The 23043-nt window shown below is 47.5% G+C and overlaps 1 protein-coding gene across 1 annotated transcript; it reads right to left on the reverse strand.

Annotated features, from left to right (window-relative positions):
• Positions 1 to 5046: 5046 nt before the first annotated feature.
• Positions 5047 to 22866, reverse strand: CDCA8 (cell division cycle associated 8). Its single transcript, XM_036255989.1, has 12 exons — positions 22789 to 22866; positions 22551 to 22663; positions 22307 to 22435; positions 19655 to 19695; positions 13869 to 13941; positions 12168 to 12247; positions 10761 to 10825; positions 9775 to 9864; positions 8232 to 8358; positions 7379 to 7465; positions 6229 to 6304; positions 5047 to 6059 (listed from the first exon to the last, which is right to left on the reverse strand). Exons 2-11 carry the CDS (start codon positions 22645 to 22647, stop codon positions 6260 to 6262), a joined length of 834 nt encoding a protein of 277 aa, XP_036111882.1. The 5' UTR covers positions 22648 to 22663; positions 22789 to 22866; the 3' UTR covers positions 5047 to 6059; positions 6229 to 6259.
• Between the last annotated feature and the right edge of the window lie 177 nt (positions 22867 to 23043).

The raw sequence follows: 23043 nt of genomic DNA on the forward strand, positions 1-23043 counted from the left end.
GAAGGTCATCGGCTCACAGGTGGGGACGGAAGCCAGGTGGGAAGCAGCTCGCCCTGGGCTGCAGCAGAGGGGAGGGGAGCTTTGGGGACACTGTGACATTGGGAGGCAACTGGGTGAAAACAAGCAGAGTGGAGAGAGGCCGGGATGGAGTCCGGCCGCCGAGCCAGAGGAAGAGCGAGTTTGGATGTTGCGTACAGAGACGCCAGGGGAGAAGAGGCGGGCAGGGTGGCTGTCAGCACGGATGCTGTCGGGGACTGCAGGCCTTCCGCGGGGCCGCCGGGACAAAGAGCACAGACGGTTAAACAGGGATGGATCGCCCACAGCTCTGGAGGCTGGGCTCAGAGCTGGTGTGAGGCCTGAGGGGAGGCTCTGCTCCAGGCCTCTCCTTGGCGTGAAGGTGGCCGTCTTCGCCGTGTCTTCACATTATCTTCCCTCTCTGTGTGTCTGTGTCCAAATTTCCCTTTCCCTAGAGGGACACCAGTCGTGTCAGACCGGCCACGTAGGTTCATCCTGGTGGCCTCCTGTTATCTCGATCACCTGGAGAGACCCTGTCTCGAAATATGGGCAATTCTGAGGTGCTGGGGTTAGGGCTTTGGCATGTGCACTTGGGAGAGGACACAACTCAACCCCTAGCAGGGACCGTATTTGAGGGGGGCAGAGCCAGATGAGGGGACTGAGGAGTGGAGTTTGGGGCTCATTTGAGGGGGGCTGCAGAGGGAGTAAGGTGGGGTGAGACAGTTACCAGGGTGGAGTAGGGGTGTGGGCTGAGGAACTGCCTGAGTCTTCATGTGTGCGGACACACGTCACGTGCGCACACACATGTTCACACACATGCACACACTTGTACCATGTGAGCCCTTGCTTTCCTTGTTCGGCTCTCTAGTGCTGCTGCTCTCCCTGGCCCGGCTGTTCATGTTCCCAGTCTAGAGGTGTCTTATTTAGCTGCTTAGTCCAGGCCACGGAAAGTGCTTAGTGGTGGCGGTGGGGTGGCAGGGTGGCAGCCAGCAACACCCCTCTCCTCCTGTGCCGGAGCCACCTGAGTTTCAACCCCCTGGGCCGTGGAGCTCCAGACACCAGCTCTCACGGGCCGCCCGGAACGTTGCTTACCATGTTCTCCGCATCCCGGACGCCGCTGAGGGTGGGGCGCGCCCCAAGAACATTACAGCCGGGGAAACTGTCGCGCCATCCGGTGGGAAGGTGGATCCCAATTCCAGAGATGTTAAAACTGTGTAAAATGTACGTATCTGATAGTGAGAGGTGGTGTATTGGAGTCCGAGTGCATTTCCCGCCATTTCCCTGAGTCAGACCCAGCGAGTCCCAGGCTGAGCCAGAGATGCACCCAGCTTCCTGCAGGACCGGGCAGACCAGGGGCACCCCTCTTGTAGGCAGACCTGAAACTCCAGGCACAGGCTGCCGACTGGCTTGACAAGGCCTCGGCTCATTCAGTGGACATTCATCGAGCACGAGTACCTGCTAGGAAGTGGAGACCTCACTGTCTAATGGGGAGTCAGTCAAGTAAAAAGCATGAAAGGCACTTCAATGGGGGTACGTCCCAGGTGCTGTGGAGTTCAGTGGAGGGCTGTGCTTGACCTAGCTCCTGGGAGGTGAGAAGGGCCTGGGGGAACCAGACAGGGAATTAATTCACTGCCCTTACTAACCTGGACTCAGTTCCTTACATCACCCCATCACACTGCCCAGGACGTGAATAAAACTCTTCCCCACTTGGCATTCTCTGAGTCTCTCCGTGCCCTTTGCCATGTAGTTGAGTGTCCGCCAGTAAGTTGAAAAAACTCTGCTAGCCTCTCAGGACACATCCTACCCCATATTGGTAGCTGGTCCCCCTGGGCTCTTGGGGCAAGAGACAGAAGTCAGAAACTCCTGTTCACGGACTACCTCATGCTGCCACTGGCATTTGGTGAACAGATCATGGGTACGTGAATCTCAAGCCTCACCCCAGGTTATTTTTCCACTGATTTGTTTCGAGAGAGTGAAAGGGAGGGAGGCAGGGAGCAAGAGAGAGAGACATCGATGTGAGAGAGAAACATCAATTGGTTGCCTCCTGCATGACCCTGACCAGGGCCAAGGATCCTGCAACCCAGGTATGTTCCCTTGACTAGAATCAAACCTGTGACCCTTCAACCCACGGGCCGACGCTCTAACTGCTGAGCCAAACTGGCCAGAGCAGAAGACTAATTTTTATTCTAGATACTCCAGGGCAAGGAATATGTCCTGAACAAGATTGCTTATGTAAATTTAAGAGAAAGACTAAAAATGTTTTTCCCCATTGCAAACACCTTCCCACTTAGACTCCATCTTGCCCCTTCTCCCTTCACCACCACACTCATTTTTAAAATTTTTTTAATTTTTTTATCCTCACCCGAGGACATTTTTTTTTTTTTTTTTTTTTGCATTTATCTTCAGATAGAGCAAGAGGGAGAGAGAGAGAGAGAGAGAGAGAAACATCGATGTGAGAGAGACACATCAAGTGGTTGCCACTCACATGACCCCAACAGAGGTGCGGGACAAACTGCAACCGAGGTACGTGCCCTTAGCGGGAACCGAGCCCAGGACTCTCTGGTCCGTGGGCCGACACTCTAACCGCTGAGCCAAACCGGCCAGGGCCACCACACTCATTTTGACCATCAGCTGGGCCACTGTTAGGAGAGGTGAGAACAGTACGTTTGCCAGTGTGATCTTTGCATCAGATTTGAAGGGTGTCTCCTTGGAGGCTGTCATCTGTGACCATCTCGATGGCTTCTGGCATATTGCAGCACATAACGTGTTTGTGGGCACTGCCAATTTGCGGTGAGGAGCTGGGCTCTTGCTGGTGTCCTGGTACCAAGGGTACGTTGTGGGCTCCATCACAGCCATCATCCGAGGATCAGAAAATGCCAACTACATAGATGCTAATATCAACTAAGGGAAAGACGATAGTATAGAACGCAAGAAGTGTGGGTTACAGCTGGTGGGGAGGGAGTGGAGAGCGAGGGGACTTGTTCTCCAGGTAAGGCGAGGCAGGTGGGGGGGGATTAAGGGCTGGGAAAATGCCTAACCTTGTAGAAGGCAAAGAGAAGGCACCTTAGCCAAAGCAGATTGGATTCCAGACTCCGTTAGGTGGGAGCTCCATGTAGGCCCGGTTCTGATTGGCTCTCATTGTCTCTGTGCATTTCCGAAGCCACATGAATTTCTCCTTTTAAATCTTTGGTGTCATGCTAAATTTTAGGTTCGGGTCAACTGTCATCGTGTAAAATTAGAGAAGGAGAAACACTTATCAGGGCTTGTGCACATGTGGACATTGAGACATACTTTGTTTTTTTAGGGGTGTAGGACAAAGCGTGGTAAGCTGTGTGTACGTGGTCATCATCATTGGCGGAGATGGGGACAGTAGTTCCTTTGAGCTAAAAGGTACGTGATGCCGTGAGTAAACAATGCTTAGGTAATGTCCTATCCCACACACCCCACGCTCTTCCTAGGAATAATTTAACCTAACTCCGCATAGGGCAATTCATTTGGAATTCTTTCAGTAGGAAGCCCCAGGTAGGGCTCTGGAAAGAGCAGGGGCTTGTAGGGCAAAGAAGGAAACGGAACTGAAATTCTTCCAGGATCCTGTGGAACTGCCTGGGGCGCTCCAGGCCCCATCTTCCCGCAGGAGCACCTCTGCTTAGGCAGTCAGTTGCCCACAGGCACGAGGCAGGTAACCAAGGGAAGTCACTGAGCAGGAAATGCTTTCAATGGAGAGGGTTTTTGAAGGGCCAAAGAAAACTGCTACTCAACTCGTTGACTCTGGTGCCTGTTGCCAGATTTTACTTTTTTTGGAGGCTAGCAATCATTTTTGTGAACTTTGGCAATTTTTACTATTTTTAAAGAATGTTTTTATTGATTTTTTTGAGAGAGAAACATTGATGTGAGACGCACATTGACTGGCTGCCTCCTGCACGCCCCCACCGGGATGGAGCCACAACCCCGGCATGCGCCGACTGGGGATCAAACCGGGACCTCTCAGTCCATGGGACGACGCTCAATCCACTGAGCCACACCAGCTGGGCAAACTTTGGCAATTCTTAATTTTAAAAAACAGTGAATGTATGTCTATGGGCCGCTTTTACCCTTTGACCTGGCAGTAAGATTTAAGTTTCTTTGCAACATTCCAGCTCTGTGATAGTTCAGCCCATGCTTTACATCTGGGATGGGGACCTCGTTACCTCCCAAGCCAGCCCTCGAATGGGGTGGACTGCTGTCTTCACCATGCGACTAGCCCTTATTAGGCACCTGCTATGTACTACACACTTCCTGCAACTGGGTTCATTTGGACAGGGTACAAACAGAGCAAAATCGAGTGAGCCTGGCTCCGAGTCAAGCATGTTGGATCCTGGGTTTCCTTGATGTCAGGCTCTCCCTAACACTTAGCAGGTGATGACAGAAAAGGTAGAAAAATCTCAGGTCTGGGGACATAATTACTTAACATGAGTAACCTTTATTCCATATGCTGTCACTGACCAAAAGGTCCTTCTTCATAAACTGTCCATGTCAGATGACCAAGCTAAGGAATGACCCAGATTGTTTCCTTCCATGCGGATCCTTTTCCATGCAGAAAGGATTCTGGGAAAGCAGACCTGCCAGAGCCCCAGAACTCTGGGAGGGAGGAGCATGATCACTGATTACCTGCGCCCCTGCTTTGTCCTGCCTGAGACTAGCCTGTACAGGTAAACAAACTATAGACACCCTAGATTTTGTCCTCCCTGATGTAAATTCTAGCTCACAGAACAAAGGTGTTGGGGAAACACTTCTTGGGGTAGGTTACCCATGTCCTGGATCTTGGGGTGAGGGCCCCCTCTTAGATGTCAGAGATTCTGCCTAGAATAAAGGTTTTCACATCTTCTGAGCACAGTAGCTGTCCAAAGACGCCCCACTCCGATAGCTTCAGCTCCCAAACTGCCTCCAGGCCAGCGAGCACAGCTTGGGAATGACAGTGGGCTGAATAATAAAAACAAACCCACAGTTTATTGAAAACAGGTACCTTTCAGTAGCTGATTAGAAAATATCAGATTAGAAATGCCATTCCTCAGGAAAACACTATGTACAGAAAGTCTCAAGAAAGGGAGAATTCAACTTGAAAAGGATACAACTTAAACAGGACTGGGTTACTAGAATGGTCACATAGCAAGATAATACAAAGCACAGCAAAGAGCCACACGTGGGAAACTGTGGGCCCTCTAGCCTGGGGTGGGAACTCTCTGTTCCCGTGTTCTTGGACCACATCCCATGATTCTTTGGGGCAGAGGCACTGGCTGGTGCACAGGATCTCGGTGCTGACTCCCAGGAACCAGTCCATGCCCAGGGCATAGGCGGGCATTGGCCAGCACGTGGAATGAGGCCACCAGACCAGTTACAGCGAAGCCAGTAAGAGAAGTGCCCTCTTTAGCCTGCGGACCTGTTAGGGACCACCGAGCCACGGAGAGCTTAGAGAGCTCCTCTGCACCAGTCACGTACAATCCCAGACTAGTCTAAGCCCTACGACCCCCGTGTCCCAAATCCCACTAACTGGAGAGGTAGAGGAGCAAGACATGGACACTGTGCCACTGTAATTTTTGGTCTTCGGTAAAGAGATAAACACAAAACCCTGTTCCACAGTCAGCCTGAAAAAACTGAGCATGGCAGGTGTGAGATGCCACAGGAGGAGGCGATGGGTATGGGAAGGGAGGTGTGTTGTGCTGTGACAGGTCCTGTTCGGCTGTCCTGGCCCCATTGGTACGGTTCCTCCCAGCTTTCTGGATCTGCCCTCTCATGGCCCAGAACTCTCACTTCTCTGAGCCCAAACCTCCCAGCCTCAAGCATGCACGAAGCAGAAACACCAGATGCAGAGGGTTCTCTGATGAGGGCGAGTAGGCAGTCTTCCCAAGAACATGAGGTGCTTCCGTGTCACCTCCACTGGAGTCAGGCAGGGCAAAGAGGTTGCTGAGTCACAGGAGGCAGCAGGGCAGCTCTGCGAGCAGGAAGTCGGCAGGGAGAACAGCAGGGAGGTTTGACTGCGTGGACACAGTGGGCAGTGTCTTTGTCACCTGGGTTGGGAGGTGTGAATGGCAAAACTTTATCTAACTGGGGGGAACAGTGTCTCCCCACTTCCCGAATTCTCCAAGAGGAGTGCCACTCCTGCTTTGGAACTCGACACTCAGACAGACAGTACGCTTGAAGGGAGGAAGATCCCAGACGTGCCCACTGAAGACCCACCCTGCCAAGTCTGCTTCTTGGAACAGCAGCTTCATCGGTGAGTCCGTATGCTGCTGCAGATCTGGGCAAGACGGCTCTACAAAGAGAAAAGGAGACAGGTCGGCGAGAGAAGATGGCCCTGGGTGTGCTGTCCAGGGAGCCTCTTGGTCCGCTCAGGGAACTGGACGTGGATCTGGCAGCCTGAGGGAACCTCAGCCCTCCATTCTCCATTTGTATCACAAACTAACTCACCTTCCTGAATCTCCATTTCTCACCTGAACTAAGCAAAATAACATCTCAACTGAGAGAGTGAAGATTATGGGGAAGAGTAATGCTGCAGGTCCAGTTAGATGATGAATGTCACCAGATTCAGGTGGCTGGCTGTGTGATCACAGCAGCCCACCCCGGTCCCCGCCCTCAGATGTGCCCTTCACAGACGCCCGAGAGGGTGGGCCTACGGCAGCCACGGGTGCTCTCAGTGCTCCATCCAGCAGCCAAGACCATGCTGACTGGACCAGGAGGCGCATGTGACCAAAGCCAAGCCAATTCAATTCTTCCTCTTGAGAATTTAAACAAGACAAGAAACTGGACAGTTAGTGTGGAGCAATGGAGCAATAGTTAGAGTGGGAAGTGTGGCTACTCAAAGCCACCTACCAACCATCCTTCAGGAAGAACAGAAACAAAAGCCTTGTGAAGAGGGCCATCTGCTGAGGAGGAGGAAGGACAAAGTGCACGGGCCCCGAAGACAGAGGAGCTAAAGGGGCCGGTGCACCACCGTGGAGCTCCATCCACTCCTGTCGCTGACAGTCCCAGCCCTCGGAGGCCTGGCTGCTCAGTGCTTTCTCTGAGCTGTGGATTCCTCCTAACGAGCCACCGTCTTCCTGAACTGAGGAAACCTCAATTCCCAGAGGCCCACTGTGCCCTAACACGTAGGCACCAACTGCCTGAAGGAGGCAGAATTTTGATTCTGTTGCGGAACTTCTGTGGCAGGCACTCTGGAATGGACCAAAACTCAACATCAATTTAGGGATAGAACTGCTGCCAGGTTAAGCAGGACAACAGTCCAAATCCCTGGGGGGAAAGGCCATAAGTACAGAGCCTTAGCCCACGTGAAGCTAGCCAAGAGCGCTACTGGAGGCAGTCCCGGCACGGAGAAGAGTGGGAGACTTACGGACAGCTGCTTGATGTTCCCCAAGGCCTCTGGATCCAGCTGTGCGATGTCAACCCTCTTCAAGTCACTGGCCAATAATCGCATGCTCTGTGTGGAGGGGAGAGTTGGTTTAATTGCATGTCCTTCAGAGCAGGAACCTCCATCCAGCAGCCCAGTGCACCCCAGGGGGACCCCTTTGTGTCCTGCACTTGGTTGGGGGATGAGGCAAGGCAGGCAGGACCCAGGCTGTCACTGTGTCCCTAAGGATACAGTGACATTAGTGTTCATCATTGGGCCAGCGGCTAGATCACCTGGGTACCAAGTATGCCCATTAGCTTAGAAGTGTTCTGCAGACAATACCTGAAACAAACCACCCTTCCCTCCCAGGACGTGAGGTCAGCAACTTTCTCTACTCAGCCCAGAGAAACCCGCTTCAGAACCCTGCAAGGCAGACAAAGTGGAGGAGACAGCGCATGCTCCCCCTCCTAGACGACACACACACCTTGAGATACCCCCACACTCTGCACCTCCATTACTTCACACATCACAGGCTGACAGTATAGTTAACTGTGAACCTGTCTTGACTACTGAACTACTTCTCTAGGGGAGGAATGTCTCTTACATCTGGGGTCTGCTACAGATGGGTGCGCAAATGTTAACGGATGAACACTTGGAACCCAGCGCTGGGCGAGGATCTTCCCAGTCTGGGTCTCTAGTCTGGGACAGCAAACTGGGTTCTGAGTCCTATACAAGTGTGGAGATCAGGATCCATGCAACTAAAAGGACACTGGGGGGCAGAAATAGGTGATAGACCAGGGAAAGAAATGCTGACTACAAGGCACACGGTGGCCTGGCTTCCCTCTGAAACACTTACCTCTCCGCCTCCCACTGGCACAGTGAGGAAAACCTCTTTGCTGTCGGCCAGAGGGCTGCCGTTCACTGAGACATTGTAAATCCGCTCTCTGGCAGCTGGAGTTCGCAGGCCTGGGGTCTTGAAGACCCTGGAACGTGGGAAAATGTCTGTAAAAATGGCTTGGCAGACTGCAAGACACCGGGCACTACCAGTCCTTCCAAACCCCATCTGGCCTCAAGCTGCACTTTTCAAATCACACATTTCTAAAAAGGCAAGTTCTAAATTTAGGGGAGAAGTCTTTTTAAGCAGTAATGACTAAACACAGCTGGAGAAGGGAGAGTGGAAGTATCAAACATACACATACATCTAGCAAAAATCAATTCTTATCCATGTAAATTTTAGGTTCAAAGCTCCGCATGAACACCAGTCATCCATCCATCCAGAAATAAACTGTGGTTAATGTATTTCCAAGAGTAGCTAAGTGCTTCTCTCAAGAGGAATTTTCTAGGGTCAAAGGAGGAGGATTCAGAGATAACATCATTATATGAATTCCCAAACTAACTTTCTCAAGACAGTTACAGTGCTGCTACCTATTTTCTTCTAAGTGTCCTTATCTATATGCTCATGAAAAAGAGAAAGAAGAGTGGGAATTAAAAGCAGAAGGTAAGTCTTCCTCACTCTCTCCACCCCAGAGATAACCATTCAATTCCTTATGCACCCTCCCAGAACTTTCAATGTTTGCAAAAGCAGATGGGACCATCTAGGACACACTGTGTAGCAAGTGCTTGGAGGTGCTCATAATCCTGAAGCTGCTCCCCTGCCCCCATCAGCATACAGATCTACTTCTTCTCCCCCCACCCCCTTTTTGTTACTCTTCACTCAAGGGCATTTTTCCCATTGATTTTGTTTTTTCTAGAGAGAGAGTGGAAGGGAGGGAGGAAGGGAGAGGGGGAAAGGGGATGGGCGGGGGGGGGGGACGCGGGGAATGAACCTGCAACCCAAGTACATGCCCTTGACCATAAATCAAACCTGTGACCCTTCAGTGCACCACCCACACTCTAACCACTGAACCACAGCAGGCAGGGCAGACCTTTCTTTAAATGTCTGCACAGCATTTCCTGTTTAGTTGATCAGCCCTAGGGAAGGGATAAATTTATGCTGCAAGAACAGCCTTGTTTATACTGATCTCCCAAAGGAGGATGTCAATTTCCCCCAAGGGTACAAGAGAAAGCCTACCCATTAAAAACAAACACACAAACACAAAAACCTTTTGATTAGAATCAGAACAGACCAAAAGTCACTAGAGCCTCCTGGTCACCAGAGACCATGCTCTTGTCATCAGATAAAGAACCATCTTGTTACTAAAACAGGTGAACCTGCACTCAAGGGAGAGGCAAACAGCAGCCAGAAGCCCAGCCCATCACCCTCCTCCAAGAGGGCTGCCCAGGTGAAGGATCAGGAGTTATTTTCTTAAACACCTGCTCAGAGGCTCAGTCCTAGGCACTCTTCTTGTCTGAATTAAATGTTGGGCTCCCACCCAAACCCAAGGCCTCTCAATACTCACCTTGAGTCAAATCTGGGTGTCAGGCCTGGAGTGGGTTTCACTATAGACATCTCCATTCGGCCCATAGCTGGGGTAATATAACTGCTTGACCTACAGGTAAGAAATAGCTATTAGGGGGCCACTCAGGTCCAGTGACAGAAGGAGCAGGGGCAGGTAACACTCGGAGAGCACGGACCTTGTTAGATACTGTCCTGAGTGCCTACATAAACTCGTGTACTCTCCCAACAACCCTGTGAGAAGTACCATTATTATCCTCATTTACAGATACAGAAACAAACTGACCTTAAATAACTTGCCCAGATAACACACAGCCAATTAGGACAGAGCCAGAACTTTGGACCCAAGCAGTCAACCTCCATAAACCAACTCCTCCATCAAGCTAACAGAATGAGCGGCAGGAGACAGCCTCGCAACAGCTGCAGGCCTCCAGCTGGGGTTCTTGTCCTCCTGCTAGGCAGTTACCACTGCTCAGGGAGAACTGAGAGGGCTCCACTCCTTCACAGACACCCCCGTGATGCCTTTCCTAAGCTTGTTTGAGATGTAGCCCCCACTACCAAATGGTTTAGTAGGGTCCAGCAGAATCAGGTTAAGCCCATGGTGATGCTTTATCTAGGACCAGGAGGAACATTGAAGAAACTAACTGTTGGCAGTAACAGCTACTTTGTGACTGACCATGGGGAAGCTCTGCACATGGACTGTCAGGCAACCCAAGAGCATCTGTAAAGCTTACCACATGTTTCTGGGCCTCAGTCTCCCTGTTTGCATTGAAAAAAGTGGAGCAGGAAAAAGAATGTGGGCAGAAGAACTGGAGGAGGTGTTGGGCCAGATCGTTTCTAGAGGCCTCTCAGTTCAGGCACGTAAGGATTTGATGACTTTATGCTCTACTAGCCACGAGCCAAAGAAGCCCTCACTCCCTAGTCCCACCACAATGAATGTTGCTCTCCGATAAAACTGACAACACCAGCTACATTTGGAAACCCCATTACCTTTTGCTTTTGCCTTTTCCTTGTATGGACTGGGTTCTCTTCCTGGATGGAGGGCACCTTTTGACCTGAAGCCACAATCAGATGAAACTGAGGTTACAAAAAGCCTTTCCTGCAAAGGGGAAAGGTAAAGGACAGGGGAACCAGCTCTAGAAGACACCTAATATCGAACATAAGAAGTCTATCTCGCAGACCTAAGTACTTCAGAAAATATTGATCAACTAAGGCCTTATACCTGGCTTGGTTCCTAAACCTGAGGATTTGGCCAAGATTAAGGGTAAATGTCTTTTGAACTGACTGCAGCCTGGCTGGTAACCCCCCAACCCCCACTTACATAAAATGCCACTGCAAAGGTCACAATGGCATCTCAGAGCCCAACCCAAGGAACCCACCTTCAGCAGTCCTCATCCCTTGAAGATAGATTCTCTCCTTCCTCCCTCACCTTCCAAGAGCGACCCACCTCCCCTGCTTCTGTGCTGCCCATTGCAGTGTGCCTCGCGAGCTCCTTTCCCTCTCACCCGTGTCCGTGCTCTTCCTGCACGGCCCCGACGCCAGACTGGGACAACCACCTAAAGATCTGGGAGTCAGTGTGACTCAATCTCCTCTTCCCTGAGCTCCAGGCTGAAGTTTCTGTCTGGGCTACATGTCCCAGAGACGTATTAAATGCTCAGCTGGTCGAACAGTTGACACATGAACTGCCCCCTTCGCCGGAACCCAGCACCACTCTTCCTCCTGTGTCCCTGCCTCTGGATGGCAGCTGCCTGAGCTAGAAACCATTTTGTCATCTCTGGGTCCTCTCCTTCCCTCCACCAATCTTGCCCATTCTCCCTTTTAAATCTTATCTCAACACCATCTCCTTTGATAGGGTCAGAGGCTCAGTTCAAGAGTTACAACAGCCTCCCTACTGGTTTCCTTCTCTCCAGTCTTTGCCCTCTACCATCTACCCTGAATACTGTTCTGAAATACCCATCTGGTGATGTCACTCACCACTACTTACCTGATGAAACTGAACTTCCAAGTCTGGTGCACAAGGCCATTCATTATCTGGCCCCTAGTCTACCCAAATTACCCTCACAGCTTCCATCCCAGCCATTTCAAACTTCGTCCAGTTCCTTAAATGGACACTTTCATACCTCCTCCGGGAATTCCCTCCCCTTTCTCTCCCAGCTAATGAAATCTCACTCACCTTAAAGGCCTGGTTGTATCCTAAGGGGGTAAGTAAGACTTAATAGCTTCCTCTTCTACGTCTATGCACTTTGTACATAACTTCTATAATCGCTTTTGTTATTAACCACTTAAGTGAGATCTTCTCTACTAAACTGTGAACTCTGGGAAAGCAACACTGCATTTTATGTACTTTTGTATTTCCTCTCTGTCAGCCCACGGCCTTAAATCTGAGTACCTACTTACTTTGGCAGTTTGAAGTTTCTTATTTTTATTTTCTTCTTCTTCTTCTGCTATCATTTCATCCACTTGTATTACCTTTCGTGCTGTAAGAAACAGTTTAATAGAGTGATATTTCTCATGGGAATAAACTTTCATGCATTCCCATTTCTTAAAGGAAAGAAAACTTAAGCTATCTTAGGCTGTAAGCAAGAAACAGACCCAATATAAAGACAACTTTTTTAAAAGAGGGTTTAGACAAAGGAAACTAACTGGCGTGCTTAAGAAACCCTATATGATGTCCTGTAGGTCAGCCCAGTGATCTGATTAAGGGTGTAGACCGTGGAGTGGGACATAGCTTGAGGCCTGGCCCTACCACTAATAGGTCATATGGCTTCATGGTGGTACCTCAGTTTCCTCATCCATAAAAGAGAGTAGTCACTTTATAGGGATATTATGAGACTTGGAATGTGGGCTTTTATTCCTATATCCCAAACCCTAGAATTGCCCCTATAAAAGTTTAAGTATTTATGGAATGAATGAAGCCCCTTAGACAATACTGGACATTTTATGATAACTACTATTACTTATTATAATATTATTTAGGTAGATGCCACAGGAAAACTTACAAAGCGCCTTGTTGCTAAATATGTACAGCCAGGAGCTAGACAATCCTGAGCAGGGATTCCATAGAGAACATTCTAATTTAATCATAGGGGGACACAGCTTAGACTCAATGACTTTTAAGCTTTTTTGCATTAAAAAAAAAAAAACTTACCATGCAGTCAAATACAGTGGGTAAAACAATTGGTCCTGTTTGTTGACACTGATTCCTGTGGGTTCAGTTCCCAGGGGTGAAATCAGAAGACATCCCTCCCCCCAAGTAAGCAAAACTGGTGGAACTTACAAGAGAAACAGATGTTACCTACATGTAGAAATATCCCAAAGTGACCCAACAGATTGTAAATATGTGGCTGAGAAACTCTAGGAACACCCAAGTCTAGTTACATTATAACCTCCGGGAGGCAGAACTAGAATATGACACTTGGAAAGCAAAAATCTCATCACGCTTTTTTCACACTACAAGCCAATTCTGATGGAAGCCAAGTTGGAGTGAAAACTGGACAGTGGGAAGCCGAGAAATCCATGGCCAGGACAGCCTCACAAGAGTTGGAGGCACTGAGCTGCCAAAGTTTAATGACAGCGGCATCAAGTCCATAATAGAGCACATCTTGGCCTGATTCCATGCTCACTAGTTATAACCCGGCCTCCCCAGAATCTTCCCTATAAGACAGTGTTTCTCAGTGTGGGGCGTATTTGTGAGAGACGTTTACAAGGATGGGTCACTGAATCAAGTGACATGGAATTAATGTGCTGAGAAAGTTAGTCTTTCTACAGTTCTCTCAGCCCTTTGATCAGGGAGAGTCGCAGCTGGTATGGCTGTGTCTTGTAACACGTCTATAAATCTTGCTAACCTCTCCAACTCAGGGGAAGCACGCAGACAGCATGTTTGGTTTCCAGCCAGCTTTTGTGTTTCTCCTTTCACTTTCACTCACACATTGGTCTGGAGAGTTCGGTTAGTATCGGTCTTGCATATGAGTGATTTATAGACCGAGGACCACACATTTGAGGGAAAAGGCTCCATTAGTGAGGCCTTCCTGCCTAGCCAGCAAACCACCCTGGGTCTCAGCTGTCTTCGTTCAACAAGAGATTTTGAAAAGTACTCACTTCTGGCAGATTTCAGGGGTGTCTGAATAGCTTCTGCTGTTAGTTTGTTTATTTCTGTGATATCCAGGTCAGCCTGTGACAGTCAGAAAACAGTAGGCATGTTCCATCAAATATGAGGATCAATATTTAAAAATGAAAAACAATTACTTTTTAAACGTATCATTTAATACATACAAAAGATTACGTTAATTATGACACAGTATAATAAACTCCCACAAACCCACCATACAACCCAAACCCCAAAACATTGACAATAACTTGCTCCTAGCTATGTATCCTTTCCTGTTCCATTTCCTTCTTCCCCAAAGGTGAACAGTCTTCTAGCTCTGTCATTCTCCAGACCTAACCATCATTATTCCACTGGCTTGAAAGAAAGCGCGTTATGTGGGTGTGTATATACACATTTTCACAAATGTATATGTGCTTAAATAATATTTTGTTTGGTTTTGTTTCTGAACACTGTTTATGGTTGTAGTTAATCTTTTCTCACTGCTATATAATATCCCATTGTGTGACTCTATCATAATGGATTTGTCCAATCTCCTATCCAGTCTTTTGTCATTACAAACACTGCAACTTTATTATTATTATTATTATTATTATTATATTTTATCTGAGGACATTTTTCCATTTTTTATTCAGACAGAGTGAGAGGGAGAGAGAAACATCGACATGAAAGGGACACATTGAGTGGCTGCCTCCTGTGCGACCCCAACCAGGGCCAGGGCCAAACATTTTTGCCTCCCTACCCATTTTTTAAAATCCTCACCCAAGAATATTTTCCCAATGATTTTTAAATAGAGTACATGCCCTTGACAGGAATTGAACCCGCAACTCATTGGTCCATGGGCCGACGTTCTAACTGCTGAGCCAAACCGATCAGGGCACAAACACTGCTACTTTAAACTGTCACACATATATGTCCAAGTTTTCTCTTGTCTATATCCTTAGGGATAGGGTATTATAGAGTTGTAGGGTACACAAATGTTCAGCCTTGACATTATACCAAATTATTTTCCGAATGTAAATACTTATTTACATTCCATCAGCAAACAATGCAAGTTTCTGATGACCAACATTCTCTATAACACCTGGTGCTGTGTCAGACTTCTCATTTTTCTCTTTTTAGGTCTAGAACAGTGGTTCTCAACCCTTCTTATGCCGCAACCATTTAATACAGTTCCTCATGTTGTGGTGACCCCCAACCATAAAATTATTTTTGTTGCTACTTCATAACTGTAATTTTGCTACTGTTATGTCTTAGGCAACCCCTGTGAAAGGGTCATTAACCCCCCAAAGGGGTCATGACCCACAGGTTGAGAACCAATGGTCTAGATGGTCAATAAGGTTTTCATTTTCTTTTTTTGTATCCTCACCCGAGGACATTTTTGCATTTATCTTCAGATAGAGCGGGAGGGAGAAAGGGAGGAAGAGAGAGAGAAACATTGACGTGAGAGAGACACATCGACTGGCTGCCACCCACACGACCCCAACTGGGGCAGGGACGAACTGAAACCGACGGACGTGCCCTTAACAGGAATTGAACCCGGGACTCTCTGGTCTGCAGGCCAACACTCTAACCGCTGAGCCAAACCAGCCAGAGCTCAGTAAGGTTTTCTACTGTGCTCCTGGGCCCTTCAAAAAAGCTTCCAGTTGCCTCCCTACCCATTTTTTAAAATCCTCACCCAAGAATATTTTCCCAATGATTTTTAAATAGAGTGAAAGGGAGGGAGATGGGAGGGAGAGAGGAGGGGGGAGAAGAGAGAGAGAGAGAAACATCGATATGAGAGAGACACGTTGATTGGTTGCCTCCTGAACAATCCCAACTGGGGCCGAGGATTAAACCTGCAACCCAGGTACGTGTCCTTGACCAGAATTGAATCCATGATCCTTTGGTCCACCGGCCGATGCTCTAACCACTGAGATAAACTGGCAAAAACTCCAGTTGCCACCCCTCCCTTTTTTATTAAAAAAAATTTTTTCTTGCCGTGGCCAGTTTGGCTCAGCGGTTAGAGCATCGGCCTGCAGTCCAGAGAGACTTAGTGGGTTCAGTTCCCACTAAGGGCGCGTACTTCATTTGCAGTTTGTCCCGGGCCCTGTTTGGGTTGTGCGGGTAGCAGCCACTCGATGTGTCCCTTTCATGTTGATGTTTTTCTCTCTCTCTCTCTCCCTCCCTCCCTCCCACTATATCTGAACAAAAAATTGAAAAATGTCCTCGGGTGAGGATTAAAAAAAAATTTTTTTTTATTGATCTTACAGAGGAAGGGAGAGGAGAGATAAAAACATTGATGAGAGAGAACATCTAATGGCCACCTCCTGCATGCCCCCCATGGGGGATTGAGCCCACAACCTGGGCGTGTGCCCTGACTGGGAATCAAACTGGTGACCTCTTGGTGCATGGGTTGATGCTCAACCACTGAGCCATACTAGCTAGGCTCCAATTGCCCTTCAATTAAACTTCTTCTCATTGGTGACTACCCATATGTATGGGACTAGTCAAGAGCAGGCATGATTCACAGGCCTTTCCTCATAGGGCATGTGTATAGATCAGAATAGTCATTACAGACTAGGAATGACACAGGTTTCATCTCTGGGTTGGTGGGACTACATGGATTGCTCAGAGTGGATTCTCAGGCTGTCCAGGCTCAGCAGGAAACAGTGCTGTAACAGATTAGTGACGTCCACTATGGTTCATGGAACGAAAGTGATGGTCAACTGTCTGCCATTTCTAGAACCAATTGGCATGTTATGAAGGTATCACTGGTGGCAAGCCACTGATCACCTAACAGAAGAGTTAACAAGCCTAAGACTGATGGCCATGGAAAGACCTGTTTACATGGTTGGCCAGTGGTTGGCACTAGAACTTGGATTTCAGGGTTCCCCCTATTTCCTGGTAAGAGTGGGTCCCTACTGGTGGGAATGCAGACTGGTGCAGCCACTATGGAAAACAATATGGTGTCACCTCAAAAAATTAAAAATTGATCTTCCATTTGACCCAGTGATCCCACTTCTAGGAATATACCCTAAGAAGCATAAAACACCAATAAGAAAGAATATATGTACCCCCATCTTTGTAGCAGCACTATTTACAATCGCTAAGATCTGGAAACAGCCCAAGGGCCCATCAGTAGACGAATGGATCAAAAAGCTGTGGTACATATACACAATGGAGTACTACGCAGCGGTAAGAAAGAAAGATCTCTTATCCTTTGAGACTACATGGAGGGACCTGGAAAGTATCATCCTAAGTGAAACAAGCCAAACAGAGAAAGACAAATTTCATATGATCTCACTTATTTGTGGAATATAATGAACATAACAGTTTGAGGAATGGGGTAGTCCCAGAGACGCGGAAGCGGGGTACAGACTGACAATCCCCTAAGGAGTGGGGAGGTGGGGGAGGGATGAACCACAGAACTTATACGCATGTATGCATGAACAGTGGACATGGACAACAATCTGGGGAGGGGCAGGGAGGGGAGGGGGAGGGGGGAATCAGTGGGGGAAAAAAGGAGAATCATCTGTAACAAAGATTAATCAAAAAAAAAAAAAAAAAAAGTGGGTCCCTATGCCTAAGATTTGTACAAACAAGATGGTTTATGCTGAACACCTGCTTTCCTTCTGGAAGTCTGGAATTTTGGCACGCTAGGCAGAAGACAACTATGTGACCAGCCCCCAGCAAAACCCTGGGCATGGGGTCTCTAATGAGCTTTTCTGGTAAGTAACGTGTAATTAAGTGTGTCCTATGTGACTCCACTGAGAGAGGACTTTTGGAAGCTTGAGTCTGGTTTCCTCTGGACTCTGCCCCATGCACCTTTTCCCTTTGTTGTGCTGCTTTGTATCCTTTCACTGTAATAATCATAGCAGAGTATGACTATAGCAGCGCCCCCCCCCCCCCCATGGTTTCACTTTCTGAGATTTCAGTTACCTGTGGTCAACTGGTAAAATATTAAATGGAAACTTCCAGAAATAATCCACAAGTAAATTGCACGCTATTCTGAGTAGGCGATGAAATCTTGCACCATCCAGCTCTTTCCCTGGACATGAGTCATCCTTTTATCCAGTATATCCATACTGTATATGCGACCCGCCCATTAGTCCCTCACAGCCATCTTAGTTATCAGGTCACCGGTAAGGCAGTGCTTGTGGTCAAGTAACCCTATTTTACTTAATAATGGCCCCCAGCACAAGAGTAGTGATGTGGGCAGTTTGGATATGCCAAAGAGAGCTGGAAAAGGGCTTCATTTAAGTGAAAAGGTAAATACAGTACAATAAGATATTTTGAGAGAGCACATTCACATAACTTTATTATTAAAGAATATTGTTATAATTATCCTATTTTATTATCAGTTATTATTTATTTCTTACTGTGCCTGATTTACAAATTAAACTTTATCACAGGTACATATGTACGGGGAAAAAACAGTAATATAAAGGGTTCGATACTCAGTTTCAGGCATCCAGGGGTGGTCTCAGAACATATCCCTCGTGGTCAAGGGGTACTACCATATCTATGCTGAACACTGTGAGTCCTCTTAGTGAAGTCCCGGAGACAGTCTTGTAAGCCCCCTACATACTTAACAATTAAGAGCTTTTGTACCAAAGTATCATCCCTTTCTTGGATTTTAAACTGTGTTACATTAGAAGCTCTGATCTGTAGATCTAAAGAGGGCAATGCATCAGCTAATGAGTATAATCTACCTAGTCTTTTGAAACTTAGATATGGGTATGTATGGGGGGAACATATCACAAGGAAAGAGCAAGCATGGATCAAGAATGTATTACTAGTTATTGATTTTATGTTTCGGTTATCCCCACCTCTCTCCTAAAATATTCACCCCAAACTTCATTTTTTCCCTGACTGAATAACTGGCTGCTAAGTACCTTTAACGTCTGAGGCTGGTGGAGATCCACTATTATGTACCCTTTGTAGTCAGATCACTTCAAACTCTGAGATTCTAAATGATCCTGATCAGCTCATAGAAGGATGTGGATTTTGGGGTTCACTTTGTAAATCTGACGGAGTATAAACTTTCTCCCCAGAAAGGTACACAAATGGATGTACACACACACATTGTCCATACATGATCTTAGAGTGCTTAAGGTCTCTGTGAAGCCTGTTTGAGGACCAGCTCCCAATACTGTCCAACCAAACTTTCTGCAAGGGTGGAAATGTTCTAATTCTGATCTGTCCAGTAGGATAGCCACTAGTCACATGTGAGTACTAAACATTTGAAATGTGGCTAATGTGTCTGAAGAACTGAATTTTTGATGTTATTAATTTTAATTAATGTAAGTAGCTACATGTGGCTGGTAGATACCATTTAGACAGTTAGATTTAACTCTTCACTTTTTTGCCTTTCATCTTACTGGTACTGATGCTGGGAGGAAGGAGGTGAGAGAGGGTGGGGAATCCTGAGAGTCCCAAGCAAGAGCACAGCCTCTATGATACGACACGATAAAGTCTCTTTGCCACCAAGCAGGACAGGTCACTGTAATGACTTAGGAGCTTCAAGGAACTTGGACTTTAAGCTTTGTACTTCTCCTGCAGAGGTCAGGGCAAGGGCTGCAAAGAACCTGCCCAAAACCGAACTGCCTCCCTTCCTAGGACTCGAAACTATCTGTGCTTCATGTACTCAAATTTAACTGTCATTTCTCAGTTGACACACACAGATAAAATTCCCCATAGAACCTCTTCTACAGTAAGCACCCTCTGGTTAGATTTTGTGAACAGACCCAAATTAAAAAAACCTAACCAACAAACCAAAATAGGACAAGTCACTTACCGATGCTGCCTCTTCCAGGGCCTGCTTGTTTCCTCCAAGGGCTTTAAAAAGAACATTTTGTTCAGTTACTATCAGGTTTTTATGATAAATCATCTTCCCATGACCAGTTATCTTTCAAAAACTGGACCAGATTAAACCCTTGCTCCAACATTCAAGGACCTTCATAATCTAATCTTTCTCCAACTTTGACTCGTCCCTCTCATGACCTAGTCTATGTTCTACCACACCATAAAGTTCCTGTTGTTTTCCAAATGCGCCATTTATATTTCGTGATTCAGTGCCCTGGTATTTATTATTTCCTCTGCTCAAAACATTCCTCTGCACCCAACACATTTCTAATTCATCCTCTGAAACTCAGCTCAAACCCCAAACTCTGCTTATTTGTCTGTTACAGCAGATTGCCGCAAAGTGCCGAGTTAGTTGTTCACCCTCACCCTACCCAACAACCACTCAAAGCAGTTTCAGTGTCCACCCTGTCTTGAACTGAATTCCTTGAGGACAGAGATAATATCCAGTTTCTAGCAAAATATGACATACACTAGGTATCTAGTAAATTTGTGTTGAATGAAGATGTCTGTGAAAGGTTAGATACAGAATAAAAAGTTAGATTAGGTCTTCCTGCTAGAACCTCTCACAGTACCCTGTATGATAATTAAGAACTCAGGCTTTGGCATCAGAATACGCCTGCATTCAAATCGCCTATGCACTAACAGCTCATGAAATCTTGAGCAAAGTAACCAATCTTTCTGGGTTTTAATCCTGGTGTCTATAAAACAGGGATAATACTAACAATACATTTGTTATCAGGATAAAATTAGTTAATACAGCAAGTCCTTGAATCATGTAGTTTTCATTCAACACTGTTTCATTATAACATTGACAAGAAAAAAAAGTGTGATTCTGGGCCAGAGCCACTGTCTGTGGAGTTTGCATTTTCTCCGCACATGTGTGTGTGTTTTCTCCAGATACTCTGGTTTTCCCCGACACCCCAAAGTTGTACATGTGAGGTAAACTGATGTGTCTGAATTGTCCCAGTCTGAGTGAGTGTCAGGGTGTGTGTGAGTGTGCCCTGGATGGAAGGGTGTCCTATCCAATTCCTGCCTTGTGCCAGAAGAGTCTCCAGCCACCTGTGACCCTGAATTGGAATAAATGGGTTGTGAAATAGTAATTCTCTTACTTGCTTTTAGTAATCTTTCTTAAATGTATGTATAGCTCACACTTATTTTAATGTTTGATATTAGAAGTGTTGCCCAGCCAGTGTGGCTCAGTGGACTGAGCATCATCCCATGGACTGAGAAGTCCAGGTTTGATTCCCGGTCAGGGCACATACCTGGGTTACGGGCTCGATCCCCAAAAGGGGGCCTGCAGGAGGTAGCTGATCGATGTTTCTCTCTCACATCAATGTTTCTATCTCTCTCTCCCTTCCTCTCTCTCTAAAAAAAAAAAATAATAATAATTTTAAAAAATTAGAAGGGTTTTGGGTCTTTATTTATAAAATTGGTGATATTTTTGTGGCCAAAAATAAAAAAGCCCTAGGCACTTAGCTCTTGTTTATATCAACTAGCCTACGGTAAAACTGGTTTTGTTATCTGTCATTTCACTTAAAGCCTCCGTTTCCAAGAACCTACCAAAGACGTTAGTGAGGATTTACTATATATGTAAAACACTTGGTACAATGTCTGTCTGGCACAGGAAGCACTATATAGATATGCTTACTGTCCACTACTCTATTCTATCTTTTGCAGCACTTATAACTTTAACTATATAGTCGTGTCATTTTAAAAAATGATCCTTCTCTACTAACTTGTAAGTTCGTGAATAGATACAATGTCTGTTTTAATCCCCAAAGCATCTTCAGCACCTAGCATTGGGGCTGCTGCATGCTCAATAAATATCTGTAGAAATGTGAAAGCAACAGAATAAATAAATAAAAGGGCGAGCCAAAAGGATCACTAAACGTCTGCTATCTGAGCAGACCGTGCATTTCTATCCTGGAAGAAGGCTACGTGCTGGGTAATTAATAATGAAGAAAATCAAAAAAGTAAGGGTGACCCAGCAGAAAGGACAGCCTCTTGCATTTCCTGGGACATTTAACCAGGGATGGGGTACATGCTGGGATTTTTCTCTGGCCAGGAAAACTCTTGGGTCCTTGCACTTCACAATTTGATTTGCCCGTTTTAAACTGGCAATTTCCTTATCCTCTCATCTGAGTTTTGGTAACGGACCAAGTTATTGATTCATTCACTTTTAAATGGCTGGATAAAATATTTTTAAAAAAATCATTTCCCGACACATGCAATGTCTGTGAAACTCGTATTTCAACGTGGCCAAAAGTAACTCTTACTGAAATACAGCCATGCTCATTCATTGCAGCTGTGCTGGACCCGGAACAGCACAGGGGAGTAGCTGGACGGATAACCCTCTGGCCCAGAAGGCCTCCGATGTTTACCATCTGGTCTGTTAGAGAAAGCACTGGTCTACCCGCCAGGGAAATGAGGGGACGTGCTGAGATTTCCAACAAAGCAGGGGAGGGAGGCGGAGTGGGCAGGAACACCGAATCCGCGGTTTCTTCCTGCGGCCACGGGGACCGCGGTGAAGGCTGCCCGGGCACGGGGGCTCCGGGGCGCAGCCGGGGGGCCGCGCAGCGCTTACCGAAGTAGTCGAGCCAGTTCATCTCGCGCAGCGCCTTGGGGAGCCGCAGGATCTCGATGTTGTACACGTTATCCAGCTCCTTGAGCAGGTTCTGCCTGTCTGACTGAATCTGCCGGCATCGTATTTGCACTGCGATGGGGCCAAGTCGACAGAACAGGGGTCACCCGGCGGGTGAACGGGGCCCGCCCCGCCCGCCCCCCGCGATGGCCCCGGGGGGCCGCGGCGACAGGGCTCGGCCCCTTACCTTCACGGTCGAAGTCCTTAAGAAAGGAGGAGAGCTTCCGGCTCCGTAACGAGTTGGTCTTGGTCACCCGACTGCTGCCCTTCCTCGCCGGAGCCATAGCGCTTCGGGGGCGGCTGCGGGGAGCGGAAAACCAGGGCTCAGAGGCGGAGACGGGGAAGGAAGGGCCGCGAAGGCGCGGGAGAGGGCAGGAGGGCGTCCCACAGGCCTCGTGGGCGTAAAGAAGTCGCGAGGAACGTACCTGCGGGTCTCAAAATAAGGGCTGAGAAAAACCTCGCCGCTCAAGCCAAAAGGGAGCGGCTCCGGGGCTATCAGGACGCGCGACCGCCGTCACGAAATTCAAACTGCCACAGGCTGACGAATGAGAAGTCGCCGTCTTGGAAGGAGGTCCGCGACATCCAATCACAAGGAAGCTCCGCGTCAGGCCGCCGGCTCACACGCAGGACTACAATACCCAGAAAGCACCGCGGCGTTACGACCAATTTTCGCGATTTAA

This window comes from Molossus molossus, unplaced genomic scaffold (genome assembly GCF_014108415.1).
Source record: "Molossus molossus isolate mMolMol1 unplaced genomic scaffold, mMolMol1.p scaffold_m16_p_12, whole genome shotgun sequence".
In the NCBI taxonomy this organism is placed as follows: Eukaryota; Metazoa; Chordata; class Mammalia; order Chiroptera; family Molossidae; genus Molossus; species Molossus molossus.

Coding starts and splice junctions, on each gene's coding strand:
- CDCA8 (XM_036255989.1), bottom strand. CDS start 22,647: ATGGCTCCGGCGAGGAAGGGCAGCAGTCGGGTGACCAAGACCAACTCG. Junction 8,359..9,774: donor ACACCCAGATTTGACTCAAG/GTGAGTATTGAG, acceptor CCCACGTTCCAG/GGTCTTCAAGACCCCAGGCC. Junction 7,466..8,231: donor TGCCAGTGGGAGGCGGAGAG/GTAAGTGTTTCA, acceptor CCCTCCACACAG/AGCATGCGATTATTGGCCAG.